Source organism: Vulpes lagopus, chromosome 7, assembly GCF_018345385.1.
Source record: "Vulpes lagopus strain Blue_001 chromosome 7, ASM1834538v1, whole genome shotgun sequence".
In the NCBI taxonomy this organism is placed as follows: domain Eukaryota; kingdom Metazoa; phylum Chordata; class Mammalia; order Carnivora; family Canidae; genus Vulpes; species Vulpes lagopus.
In genome coordinates this window covers 2,981,164-2,995,624 of record NC_054830.1, presented here as the reverse complement: position 1 = coordinate 2,995,624, position 14,461 = coordinate 2,981,164, and the positions used below count along the sequence as shown (strand labels likewise).

The window sequence follows — 14,461 nt, the reverse complement described above, 5'->3', positions numbered from 1 at the left end:
CCTCAGGAGCTCAGAAGGGTACAGTGTTTGGGTACAGGGATCTTTAAGGATGTAATTAAATTAAAACAGTATCACTGGGGGCAGCTGGGTGGCTCAGTTGGTAGATATCTGCCTTCAGCTCAGGTCATGATCTCAGGCTCCTCGGATTGAGCCCCACATTGGGCTCCCTGCTCAGCAGCGAGTCTGCTTCTCCCTTTCCCTCTGTAATATCTCTCTCTCAAATAAATTTTAAAAAATATTAAAAAATAAATAAAAGATGATGTCAGTGGAGTGGTCCTAATTCAGTATGACCTATTTCCTTATAGGAGGAGGTCAGGACAGAGACACAGAAGGGCCAATCACATGAGGATGGGAGGCTGCTGTCTGCACGCTGAGGAGATGCCTCAGAAGGAACCAGCCCTCCTGACACCTGATCTCAGACTTCAGCCTGCAAGACTAATTTCTGGTGTGAAAGCTGCCTAGTCCATATGACCTTCCTAGGCCAGTTGGCACACCTGTACACTCTGACACACCAATGGGAGATTAAGGGGCCTACCATCGTACAGTTTATGTTCTATTCAGGAGAGGCAAACTGAAACATTCCATGGGAATCTAAGGTTACTCTGGAGGCCAGAGGGAAAGAGGGACAGATGGAAGAATGGAAGAGATAGCATGTATGAAGCCCCACGGGTAGAAGGCAGCGAGGCTGGTGATTGGTCAGGGAAGGGATGGGGATGGGGCCTGGCTGGGGCCAGACCTGCAGGGCTGTGTGCGCTGTGTCTGGAGCCTGGAGCTACTTCACAGGTAGTGAGCCAAAGCTCACTGAACTTCACACTCCCCACTCCCTCTCGGGGCAGAGGCAGTCTATGGCCTAGGAGCGCTGCATGCTTTTCCTTCTTAGCTCACTAGCACTCTAACCCGGGCACTCAGGGACTCCAGTTAGGACAAAAAGGCAGGAATCATGAGGACTAAAATGACCCAGGACCCTCTCTCCCGATATCCACACACCAGGGTACAAGGGGGAGGCAGTGGGGAGGGACCCCGAGCAGTGAGATCTTGGAACCCTAGAGAGAACAGATCCAGGGGTGGGGGGCAGGCAATGCTGAGCTACCAGGGCCTCGGGGCTGGGGTCAGGGCCTGCCATACAGTCCTCATGAAGGAAGTTTTTGTTTGTTTGTTTGTTTTTAGATTTTATTTATTTATTCATAGAGACACAGAGAGAGAGAAGCAGAGACACAGGCAGAGGGAGAAGCAGGCTGATATGCAGAGAGCCTGATGTGGGACTTGATCCAGGGTCTCCAGGATCATGCCCTGGGCTGCAGGCGGCGCTAAACCGCTGCGCCACTGGGGCTGCCCCATGAAGGAAGTATTAAGAGTCATCCAGAGGATAGATGAGAAGAGCAGAACGTGGATCCACAGAAAAACACCAAGTTAATGCTAACCAAAGAGAGAACATAGAAAGTCGTCCCCACAGGAAAACCACCATCCCTTGTGGATCAGGGAAAGGAGAGCTGTGGATGTGCTAGTGCCATGAGGCTAGCAGGAAAAGGCAGGGAAAAGGTCTCTTAAATGTTCCCTGGTGTGGTTAAAAGGTGTTGTAACAAGAACTTAGATCAGTTTGGGACATCTGGTGCCTGCCTTCGGCTCAGGTCGTGATCCCAGGGTCCTGGGATCTTGTCCGGGTCGGGCTCCCTTTGGGGAGCCTGCTTCTCCCTCTGCCTAATGTCTCAGCCTCTCTGTCTCCCATGAATAAATAAAATCTCAAAAAAAAAAAAAAAAAACAAACAAAAAAAAACCTCAACCCAAAACCTTAGATCAGTTTAATGCAAAGTTGGTCAAAAAAAAACCTAAATAAGTACTGACTTACAAATAGGGGTTTACCTCTAAGGGGTGGCATGGGGGGGGGGGCTGTTTCCTACACCCTCCTGTTTAACATCCCCAGCAACTGTAAACAGAAATCACAGGGAACTTTAAAAAATGATGCCAACTATATCATAAAAACTGGGGAAAAAGCCAAGAGTCTTAATAATATATTGGTTAGAAATCACCCACATCACAAACTACGTCTCAACTGCTGAAGGCCACGACTTAATATTTAACGACAAAGAAATGCTCAGCAAAACACACTGGGTGTGTATGATCACCAATTCTGGGCTTTATGCAGCCATACCCTGTGTGAAGTACATGTGGGATTGCAAAGAAATACATCTGGGTGCTTGTGATCCTCGGCATGGAAGGCCCCCACGTAACATGGGCATTTTCTACTAGCTTTTCCACACTTTTTACATCTTACAACTTATAATGAGCATGGTTTATCATTACAATTGGAACCAAGAGCAAATGTTATGTTTGTAAATAATAAGAGGAAAGTATTACTCTGCCAAAGAAGTTGATGCTAGATCCTAGTCCGTTCTATAACCGAATGATTAGAAGCAGGCAAAAGGCAGACAAGACAAGGCAAGAAAGAGGCTCCTTCCAGGAGAACCAAACACTCACATCCCCACAGACCTACACACACACATACTCAGTGATATGTTCACAGCAAAGGAGACACAACCCAGATGTCCATCAACTGATGAACAGATACAATGTATCCACCATACACCTGGAAACGTGACTGGCCATGAACAGGAGCAAGATGCCCATAAGCGCCGCCCCAGTGACAGACCCTGACCCCATGATGCTCAGGGAGGGTACCAGACACAGAAGGCCACATGGTGTGTGAGTCCACATGTGTGACACATCCAGAACGGGCTCACCCATGGATGGGAAGGGGGTTTGCGGGGGACGGGGGCTGGGGAAGGGGTGGGGAGCGATGGCTGATAGGGACAAGGTTTCTTCTGGAATGACAGAATGTTCTGGAACTAGCCAGTGGTGGTTACACAGCTCCATGAATGTACTAACAACCAGCGAATTGTGTATCTTGAAAGGGTAATGCTGTGGTATGTGAATGATATCTCAATTTTTAAAAAGCGTGTTAAAAAAAAAAAGTATGTTAAACATGCAGAAAAATTATTTGCATATTCAGACTAAGGGGATAATTTCAACTAGGAGTCTCATGGGAGGGAAAAGCCAAGAGCAAGCACATGCATTCTAGTTTTGCCAGTATCTGTTCAGTCTGGCTAGTGTTGAGTAAAAGGTCGGGTTAATACAGGAAAGCATTTCAACTGCACACCAGAGAGCTGCGCTAAGCACACAGCCCTTCCCGAGATGATAATCTACAAAGTGGAAACGGTAATGTCTACTGAGCAATATTATAAAGATTAATAAGATGACACATGTCAAAAAATAATAAATAAAAATAAATAATAAAGTAAATCGGAATGAAACCGCATATCAAAAACAAGAAAGGCAGGGTGGGGAGTGCAGGCTGCCAGAGGCCTAGGGTGGGAGTTGGGGGAGATGGAAGGGCCCAAGCCTCGCCCCACCCCCGCCCCACCCCCTACCCACCCCCAGGGGCCGCCCCTACCTTCAGGGCTGCTGCCTTCCGCTTCAGGCCACTGTTGTCGCTGCTTTTGTCTGAGTCTGAGTCACTCTCCATCCTGTCGCTGGCCGCTGTGGCAGTCACAGCTGTGACGGCCATGACTCCCCGGACCTCGTCGTCCTCGCTCCCACCTGCCGGGTCAGCTTCAGGGGCCTCACTGTCAGAGGAACTCACCGGCTGGGGGTGGGGCGGGGGGCAGCACACACTATGAGTCACCACCAGGCTGGGGTGGATTTCCCAACCAGGATAGTGACCCAGAGGGCTAAACCCACAACAGGGTCTCAAACGTCAGGGTCTGGTCTCCTCACTTTCCAAGGCCCAGAAAGTCCAGAGAACTAAGGCTGGAGGGCAAGATGGACAAGTGTGGTAGGTGCTAGGATTACAGATCAAATCCCAGGCCAGTGACTTAGCCTCTTGGTGCCTCAGTTCCTAGTCTGAGCAATGGGGATGACACCATTTTGGCTTCACAGGGCTGTGGCCAAGATAAGGCAGTAGTGGTATGTGACATACCAAGGACAGTGCCCACCCAGACTGGCCAGAGGTCCATCCCAGAGTTTGCTTTTTCTATTACTAATACTTTAATCATTATGAGCACAGGACCTCCAGGCTTGACCTGCCAGGGACTGCGACTTCTTTTCTTTTCTTTTTTTAAAAAATATTTTATTTATTTATTCATGAGAATACACAGAGAGGAGAGAGAGAGAGGCAGAGACACAGGCAGAGGGAGAAGCAGGCTCCATGCATGGAGCCCGACGTGGGACTCGATCCCCGGTCCCCAGGATCACGCCCTGGGCTGAAGGCGGCGCTAAACCACTGAGCCACCGGGGCTGCCCGGGACTGTGCGGGTACGCAGAAGAAAAGTTGGCAGGCTGAGCTGGGGCTTATGCAGGGTTATGGAGGATCTACGGCACCTGGTAGATGGCACAATGACGGCCAGACCCTAGGGCTTGCTCAAGCCAGTTTCTGAACTTGTTTGGGATGTCTGATGTTCATGGGAGGAAAACGGATGAGCCCCAGTCATATTTCATCATCACTCCTTCGTCCAGAGCATGCCACAGAACACTGAATGTATATGGCCCTGTGCTGAAGGCCTGGCCTAGACATGAGCCAGACTACACCCCTGCCCTCGGGGAGCTCATGGGCTAACGGGGAGACTGATTAGGAAATGCACAGCTGGGGCGCCTGGGTGGCTCAGCGGTTGAGCATCAGCCTTTGGCCCAGGGCGTGATCCCAGGGTCCAGGATCGAGTCCCACATCGGGCTCCCTGCATGGAGCCTGCTTCTCCCTCTGCCTGTGTCTCTGCTTCTGTGTCTCTCATAAAACAAATAAATAAAATCTTTAAAAAAAAAAAAAGCACAGCTAATAAATAAATAAATAAATGAATAAATAAAAATAAATAAATAAAAATTAAATAATAAATAAATAAATAAATAAATAAGGAAATGCACAGCTATAACATGGCACGAGGAGGTGCTGCAACGTCTTGGGGCATCCACTGCAGCCAAGCCTGAATGCAAAATCTGATCATGTTATTTCATGGTATTTCTTTACTGTATAACTGATTTCTCTCTCTCTCTCTTTTTTTAATGAAAGAGATTGATATTTTTTAGAGTTACATTCTCTACAAATGACCCAAATGTCCCCCTACAGATAGAGAAACACAACATGGGATGGCTATAGGACAGAACACTAATCAGCCATAGAAAGGAATGAAGCTCTGATACAGGCTACAGCACAGATGAACCTCCAGAACATGCTCAGTGAAAGAAGCCTGAAGCAAAGGACCAAATATAAGTCCATTTATAGGAAATATGTGGAATGTGCAAATTCACAGAATGTGATCAGTTCTTAGGGCTAGGGCACCAGGCCAGCTCAGTCAGTAGAGTATGCCACTCTTGGTATTAGGGTCATGAGTTCAAGCCCCACATCAGCATGGAGCCTACTTAAAAAAGTTCTGAGGGGATAAGAGAAGGGGAGAAATGGGGGTGATAGATAATGGGGAGGGGGCTTCCTTGTGGGGTGGTGGAATGTTCTGAATTAGATAGCAAGGATGATCGCACAACACTATAAACGTATAAAAGCACTGCAGTATTTGCTTAAAATGGTTAAAATAGTGAATTTCCCTAATTCAACAACAACAAGTCACATTCCCTTGGTGTAATCACTGCCAGGGATCAATGGGTCAGAGTGGGGCATGCATGCTGGCCAAGAAAAAAGAAAAAAGCAGGGAGGCCAAGAAGGGAACAAGAACACGTGTGAGACCCACCATAGCCACACCAACGGGATGCATGTGGCAAGACTGGGACCAAGAAGCAGGAGAAGCAGAAGCATGAGCCGCTAGGAGCCTAGGAGGGAAGGGAACCTGCCAGTGCTGGACAGAGGACAAGGCAAGGCACATAACGTGGAAATGCATTAGAAGACTAGAAATGTGGGTGCCAGGGTGGGGGCAGCCAGAGGCAATGCGCGGGAGGGAACCCAGCCTGTCCATGATCTCTTGTAGGAAGCCCCCAGTCCTTCCCTGACTGAGGGGATATAAGCCTACTCAGCCTTTACATGGTTGGGTCAACAGGTGAGAAAAATAAAGGCCAGGTGTTGGCCAGACCTCGCACTTGGCATTGAGCACCTTTGCACCTTTTGTCTTCCCTGTGGCGTGATGACAGGGCCTGATCTGTATAACAAAATTAAAATTGAAGAATGTAATACTGTGTAGGTCAGGCCCCGAACCTAAAACGCTGGGAGAGGATAATCCTACTTTCTCGGTGGACTTCCATCACACCTCCCGCCAGGGCACGGTTTCTCTTCATGACAGCCCAGGCAGGAGGAAGGGAGATATGACCCCTGTCTTCCACAGGAGGGGTGGCAGAGAAGCTTGGAAGCTAAGTGACCGAGGCCCAAGGCTCTTCTGCAGAAGGGTCAGTTTCGTGGCAGTAAGAGCTGGTGTTAGTTCAGTGTGAGCCCCTGCCCCAAGCTTACTATCTCTCTGTGTGTACTGGGTATGAATTGTCACCCTCATTTTGCAGATGAGGGAAAGGTGGCAAGAAAGTTCATAGCAAGTACGTGACAGGGGCGGGATGCCAGCCAGGTATGCCTTGGCCTCTAAGCCCAGGCCACCAGACGCAGCTACTGCTAATTAAAACCCCTCCTTGCTTCTGCCAAACTCCTAGCCAACTGGGGTCCAAATTGTGCCTCTCATATCTGGCCAGGTGCCTTGGGCCAACAGGCCTGTCCCACAACTTGAAAAAAGGACTCTGGAAGGTAAGTGACCAGCCCTACATTGTGCCTGTAGCTAAAGCCAGGAACTCTGGATCTCCTGGGGTCGGCCCACGGGATCTACCTGCTGGCAAAGGTTTTGAGAAATCTGATCCACACAGAGAAGCATGGGGTACAGAGAGGAACCAGGAGACAAACACCAAGAGCCAGCCAACCTCCAAGCATCCCCAACCCAATGGTCAGGTGAATGAGGTGAGCATTCATTTCTCTCACTGCCTTAATGGCTCAGGAAGGTGACAGGTGGAAAGGGAAGGACATGTTCAGCCTGGCCTCACTCCCAACTAGCACCTCATCGCCTGCTCAGCACTGTGTTCCTGTGTTGGGTGCCTGTTGCGTGGTTGCTCACGGGGCTCCCCCAGCAACCTGTGAGATGCTGACACCACCATGACCCTCTGTCTTAGATGAGGAGACAGAGGCTCAAAGAGGTGAGGTGGACCCTCTAGGCTCATGGTAAGCAAGTGCTAGAGCCGGGACTTGAACACAGGTCCCTGCGCTCACACAGCAGGGCCCTTAACCCCAGACCCACAGTGCAGAGGTTATTCTCTGGGCCCTCCTCCAGCCTGGGACATGGGAGGCCTGAGCTTTAGCTCCAGCTTACTCTCACCAGCTTGAGAACCGTGAACAGGCAGGTATCTGTCCCTCTTCCTCTATCAAGGGACAAGCATCCATTTCTACACTCCTCCTAAGTCAATGGTTCTTTTTTTTTTTTTTTTAAAGATATTATTTATTTATTCATGAGAGAAACAGACAGAGGTATAGGCAGAGGGAAAAGCAGGCACCCCGTGGGGCACCTAATATGGGATTCGATCCCAGGACTCTGGGATCACAATCTGAGCCAAAAAGGCAGATGCTCAACCACTGAGCCACCCAGAATGTTTCTCAACCAGAAATGACTTTTGTTCTCTTGGAGGTATTTGGCAATTCCTGGGGACATATGGGGCTGCCAAAACTGGGGTGCTCTTAGCATCAAGTGGGTGAGGGCCAATGATGCTGCTAAACACCCCACAGTGCCCAGGAGGCCCCTCCCTACTTCTGCCTGAGAACAATCCAGCCACAAATATTGAAAAACCCTGGTCTAAGTCTAAGAGGTCTCAGATTCTAGCCGGGTCACTCTGGGCCAGTTTGCTTATCTGGAAAATGGAAAAGGCGACTCTCAGGATTACTGTGTGGACCAAAGGACAATGACCATTGGAACCACACTCGGATACCACTTCCATCGCCTTGGCAAGGAGATGCGGGAACCTGGTTTGCCATCCTCTCTTGGGGGAGAACTGAGTTAAGGTTGTCGGAAAGAATGAGGCTGTTCTCTGCATGTAGACCAATAATTGACATGTATTTTGGGGGTGCCTGGACAGCTTGGTCGATGGACCATACAACTCTTAACTCGGGGTCATGAGTTTAAGCCCCATGATAGGTATAGAGATTATTAAAAATAAATAACTTACATAGAAAGATATATTTTGGAGAACAATAAAGTTAAGAATTCTATGCTTTAGGGGCACCTGGGTGGTTCAGTTGGTTAAGCATCTGCCTTTGGCTAAGGTCATGGTCCCAGGGTCTTGGGACCCACACTGGGCCTTCCTGCTCAGTGGGGAGCTTCTCCCTCCCCATCCCCCTTCCTTGTGCTCTCTCTTGTTATCTCTCTCAAATAAATAAAATCTTAACAACAACAAAAAGAATTCTATACTTTAGAAAGGAAAGCTGTGGAGAGTGTGATATGAATACAGAACCTTGGAGGATATACAAGAAATGAAGAGCAGTGGCTATCTTGACAGGACATCGCACCAGAGTGACCAGGAGGCAGGGCTGACTTCCCACTATTCTTATGCACCTTTGTATCTTTTCAATTTTGAACGGAGAATCTGTGTTCCCATTCAGATGGAAAGATAATTGAGAAACTTGAAGGCTGAACAAAGAGACTGTTCAGGCACCTGGAGAGTGCCTCTTCCGCAAGTGCCTGCGACCTGGCTCTCTCAGAAACACTTAGGCTGATGCATGGTTATGGAACACATCAGGGGTCCCAGGCCTGACCCCTGAAACCAAAGTTTCCACAGGCAGGGCCCACAAATCTGCATCTATTTTTTTTTTTTTTTTAAGACTGTTTGATTGATTGATTTGAGAGAGAGAGAGAGAGAGAGACACACACACACACAGACAGAAAGAGCGCATGCAAGGGTACACAAGCAGGGGAGGGGGAAGAGGCAGAAGGAGCAGGGAGCCCGACTCCGGACTTGATCCCAGGACTCAGGGATCATGACCCAAACTGAAGGCAGATGCTTAACCTACTGAGCCACCAGGTGCCCCACAAATCTGCATCTTAAATAGACGTTCTGTTTGGCACCATAGGCTCCTCAGACAGCCAACAGCAAGACAAGCTCTCACACTTAACAGCTACTTCTCAACCCGGGGAGTCTGTGTGGGGCCAGTTTAAAGTCAAGGTTGAACCATTTTTGAGTTTATTTCCTCGAGGGCAGGCATCTACACAGCACTTAGTAAGCCGTGGGCGTGTAATAAATATTAAATGGTGTGATGATTCACCAGCAGCAATAAGGTTAGGACATAACCAACAGTACTTGAGCCAGGGCCAGAAAAGGATCACATAGAACCCAACTCACTTGAAGACCTTCTGACCCATTCACCCACGAAGCCGGGAGGCGCAGCAGGCACCAAAGGGGGAACCTCCTTCCCCTAGACCCACCCAATGAGTTAAAAGTAGAACATCACTAACATCCACTAAACATGAGCCTGGCCCTGATAAGGGGGTGCCAAACTCTCAACACTCAAAAGACAGGGTAAACAAACCCGGAATTCTGGACTGTGAGCTCCCAGGGGGTAAGAAGTGGGCCTGCCTCACCTTGGACTGCTGATCACTCAATACAGCAGCACCTACTGGATCAGTGGTGGCTGAGCCGCAGGAGAGGCACAGGCTGGAGACCCCAAGTTCTCATGCAAGATAAGACACTAGAGAGCTCCTTGGTCTCCGCTCACACACACACCAGACCCTCTCTGCCTCCTGTGTCCCTCCCCATGGACCAGACAGCGGACCCTTTCCTTCCCCAGGAAGGATGCTCTGCCCCCTGCCGTCTGCCCCCCTGTAGTCTGTTTGCTTGGCCTCCCAGCCAAGCTGACACCCACCCTGCCTGAAGCCAGACTACTCTGCATCCTTGTGCCTCCCGCAGAAAAAAAACAAAAAACAAAACAAACACTGGGGGACAGTGGCTAAAAGCAGAACAGAGAACCCCAGCCCAACCTCCCCTCATCTGCACCTCAAACCAAATTGCCCAGAATGAGGTAGCTCTCTGCAACCCTTCTGCAGCCTTCCAAGGCTTTCCATGAATTTTTCAACTTTTCTCAATTCCTTCTTTCCCTGAACATTTCTGGACACTGATCTACCACTGCAATGCCATTTCTGTGGTTCTTGGCACTTTTTTCCCACCTAAGCAAGAACTCTTACATCTATTAACTACAGCTTTCTCCCAAGCCTAAAATCTTGCAGGGAAAGAGAGGGCTGCTATTGAGAAAAAACAAATTATTTCCCTGAGAAAATAAAAGGTTTCTTAAGAGCGATAATAACACTATTATAAATCCAAGTTTACTATAGAGCAATGGGTTTCACCAGAGGCGGCCCTCCAGCCCTCCACCCCACCCAGGGGCACTCTGGCAACATCGTGTTTGGGTGTCACGACTTGGGGGGAAGGGAGATGCTACTGGCATGGAGTGGGGAATGCCAGGGATGCTACTCACCCTACAGTGCCTGGGACGTCCCAGGATACCCTGACAGAGAACGATGGCTGATGGTCAGTAGTCCCAAGGGAGGATGAGCCCTTGCTCCTTTCCTATGAGGCAAGCTAAGACCACCTATGGTGCCCAGGGTGCACAAGTGCCTGGCATGACTTGGACTCGGCAGATGCCACACCAGCCGTCCCCCATCCCCAGGTACTCACCAGAGGAGCACTGTAGCTGGCGTGGGGATTGTTCTGGATCTCCCACAGTCCCTCATTGAAGCCTTTCCTCTTGTTGGGTTTCCCGTACTTATCTTTACATTTGTCGTAAGGAAACAGGTCCTTGGGTCCCAGGAAGGCTCTGGAGAAAGGCACCATGGGGCCAGTCCCAGGTGAGTCAGGTCACTCAGGAGGCACCAGGTGGGAAAATCAAGCCCCGCCTGGGGACACTTACGTTTCGTGTGTACCAAAGAAGAAGATGGGGTACTTGTTAGGGGGGGGCTTCACAGCACCGTCGGCGATGTCATCGATCTGTAGTGAGAGGCAGGTCAGGAGGTGGCTGGGGGACAGCTTCACCCACTGGCCCAGGAAATCAAGAAATCAGCTAAGTTACTTGGGGAAAGCATGCTGGGAGGAAGGAAGCCTTCAACTGAGGGGGACACATCACCTTCCAGTTAGGCATCTGTATTCTCTATAAAACCCCCCTCGGTGCATACCTGTCCCCTCCCCCCAGAGTGTTCTCCGCCTCCAGGGTAGGTGCCTCACCTGGGCAAAGCCAAATATGGTCCCCTGAGCAGCCAGGAGGTGGGGCCAAGCCCAGCTTCTAAACACTCCCAGGGCCCTCCCACAGAACCCCTCCCGCAAAGAGGCGATCGGTGGTGGTCGGTCTCCCAGAAGCTGCAGCTGGCAGCTCCAAGGATGCAGAGGGTGGGGGGTGGGCTGCAGGAGACAGGCCCTGAGCATCCAGGAAGTCCCACCCTCTCCCTACAGGCCCATGGGCCCCGGCAGCTGTCAGTCACCTCCCCACAGGAGGCTAGCAGCCCCTTCACTTCCAATCAGGTGCTTGGAAATGTTCCGGGCTTAGAGAGCTGGCAGGAGGGGCACAGAGGAGAGGGAGAAGCTGGTACTCTGGGAGGAAGGGAAGTGCCTATAAAGTTTCATGGCTCTAGTGTCCCCCAAAAAAATAAGCCCAAGCAAATCAGGTTAAAGTGAGTTTTCTGGTCCCCATTAATTCTTTCCCATCCTCTTCGAGGCCTGGGGGCTGCTGGAACCTTCCCCCCTCACCCAACTTCTTTCCTCAGTTCTCTGGGCTACTTTTCAAAGTCCTTGATCCCTGGGCCTCCGCCATCCATCTCAAGCACCCCACTCCTGCACAGAAGCTTCTCCAAACTTCATCACCCTGAGCACTAGCCTGCCACACCCTGCAGGCCAGGCTTGTGCTCTGGGCTCACCAAGGACCCGCCTCTGAGCCTGAGGCTCGGCCATCCTAGCGGTGGCACCAGCTCCTACTGTTCTCAGGACATCTGGTCAGTATCCCTGGGCCCCTTCCTGGCCCGTGGCAGCCTCTCTGGACCCAGACCCCCAGCTCTGCCTGACGCCCTTCTGCTTACTCCCACCCAGAGGGAAGGAGGGTCCAACCAGCAGGGAGAGAGGCTGAAACCTCCAACGGTCTCATAATACAGCCTGGAGCTGTGCTCCTTCAGTTCCAGCCTCACCCTTCCCATGCCCCCTGCTGCTGCCTGGGCCTCCCACCCCCCACCGCCAAATTCCTTCAGTCCTATCATGCATATTCCACCAACCTAGATTCTGGGGTGACTTTATCCCTATGACCTGGGGATGACAACCTCCAGGTCCCTCCTCCACATCGGCTGACCCTGGATAGTGCCTGAATTTCCATTGTGGGAATTCCAGGCTTGGGATGCCCTTCAGACCTGCGCCCGTCAGACCTTCTGGGTCCCCTGGATCTCAACTCCTACATGGAATCCCCAAAGTCCCCTGGACTCAACCTCTTCCCTCAGATGATCTCTTTGGGTTTGAGCCCAAAAAGGTATCTGATTCAAGTATCATGGAGGGGCACCAAGATCTCCCTCAACTCCACACCCCAGCCAGCCTCCTCCACCCCAGGAGCGGAGAGGAGCTCCTCACAGGGCACCAGGCCCCTGGGTCCCGCAAGCGAGTCTTGCTCCAAGCTCTGGTCCCTGGCAGCGCACATTATCAGAGGAGTCCTCTCAGCCCCAGTGACCTTGTGAACACAGCCCCCAGCCTCATTTCCAGCCCTGGCCTCCCTCAGCCCCCACAGGCTCCACCCTCAACCCTTCTCCCTTACTTCAGCCCTTGTCCCTAGCCCGCTCCCAACCAGGTCCTCAGTCTGAGGCACCCCCCTCCTGTCAGCGCGATTCCTCTGCTTAAACCCCATGTTCCTCAGCTCCCCTCACACCGACTGCTCTTTCAAACTCGAACCCTGCCCCCTCAGGCCCCAGGTCCCTCAAACCCCACCTCCCTTGGCTCTGGGCCTCCCCATGGCCCCCACATCCCGGGGGCAAGCTCCCTCAGGCTCCAGGACCCCCAAACTGCCCGCATGGGCTTCCTCTGGCACGGGGACCCCTAGAACCCCAGACCCCCAGCGCGGTTTCCCTCAGACCCCGGGACCCCCTCACCCCGGCACAGTTTCCCTCAGGCCCCGGGACCACCCCCACCCCGGCGCGGGTCCCTCAGTCCCCCCATCCCGGCGCAGTTTCCTTCAGGCCCCGGGACACCCCTACCCCTGCACGGGTCCTCCACGCCCCGGGACCCCCACCCCCACCTCGGCGCAGATTCCCTCAGGCCCCGGGACCCCCCCACCCCGGCGCGGGCCCCTCAGTCCCCCCCACCCCGGCGCGGGTCCCCACAGGCGCCGGGACCCCCCGCCCCCACCCCGGAGCGGATCCCCTCAGGCCCCGGGAACCCCCACCCCGGCGCGGGACCCTCAGGCCCCGGGAACCCCCACCCCCACCCCCGCGCGGGACCCTCAGGCCCCGGGACCCCCCACCCCAGCGCGGGTCCCCACAGGCACCGGGACTCCCCCTACCCCGGCGCTGGTCCCTCAGTTCCCCCCACACCGGCGCAGGTCCCCACAGGCGCCGGGACCCCCCATCCCCACCCCAGCGCGGATCCCCTCAGGCACTGGGAACCCCCACCCCGGCGCGGGACCCTCAGCCCCGGGACCCCCCACCCCCGCCCCGGATCCCCTCAGGCCCCGGGACCCCCCCACCCAGGCGCGGGACCCTCAGGCCCCGGGACCCCCCCCCACCCGGGCCCCAGCCCCGGACCCCCTACCCAGCGGGTCCCCACAGGCACCGGGACTCCCTCTACCCCGGCGCGGGTCCCTCAGGCCCCGGGACCCCCCACCCCGGCGCGGGTCCCCACAGGCACCGGGACTCCCCCTACCCCGTCGCGGGTCCCTCAGGCCCCGAGACCCCCCACCCCGGCGCGGGTCCCCACAGGCGCCGGGACTCCCCCCACCCCAGCGCGGGTCCCTCAGGCCCCGAGACCCCCCACCCCCACCCCGGCGCGGGTCCCTCAGGCACCGGGACCCCCCACCCCCACCTCGGCGCGCTTTCCTTCAGGCCCCGGGACGCCCAGACCCCCGGCGCAGATTCCCTCAGGGACGGGGACCCCCAGACGCCCGGCGCGGGCTCCCCCAGGCCCGGAGGCCCCCAGACCCCGTTGCGCGGGTCCCTCAAGCCCGGGGCCCCCCCCCGGACCCCAGCTGCGCGGGTCCCTCACGCCCGGCGCCCCTACTGCCCCACCCCCCCTGCCTGGCCCATCTCCCGCGCGGCCTCACCCGGGCCGGCCAGTGCGGGTAGCCCTTCATCTTGGCGAACACCAAGTCCCCGGGTTTGAAGGCATGCGGCATGCTGGCGGCGGGAGGCCCAGGCCGCAGGAAGCGGCGGCGGCGGCGGCAGCGGCGGCGGCGGCAGCGGCTGCGGCGGCGGCAGCGGGAGGCGAAGCCGGGGGCGGGAGCGGG

General features: G+C 53.9%; 1 protein-coding gene across 1 annotated transcript in view; it reads right to left on the bottom strand.

The window, feature by feature from the left end:
• The window catches only part of HDGFL2 (HDGF like 2), a 22,607-nt gene extending 8,146 nt beyond the window's left edge, over nt 1-14,461 (bottom strand). Inside the window, exons 1-4 of the mRNA XM_041764159.1 lie at nt 14,279-14,461; nt 10,910-10,986; nt 10,678-10,816; nt 3,449-3,640 (exon numbers count right to left, since the gene is read on the bottom strand). Of these exons, the coding sequence (XP_041620093.1) occupies nt 3,449-3,640; nt 10,678-10,816; nt 10,910-10,986; nt 14,279-14,350 (480 nt within the window). The 5' untranslated portion in view covers nt 14,351-14,461. The remainder of the gene's footprint in view (nt 1-3,448; nt 3,641-10,677; nt 10,817-10,909; nt 10,987-14,278) is intronic.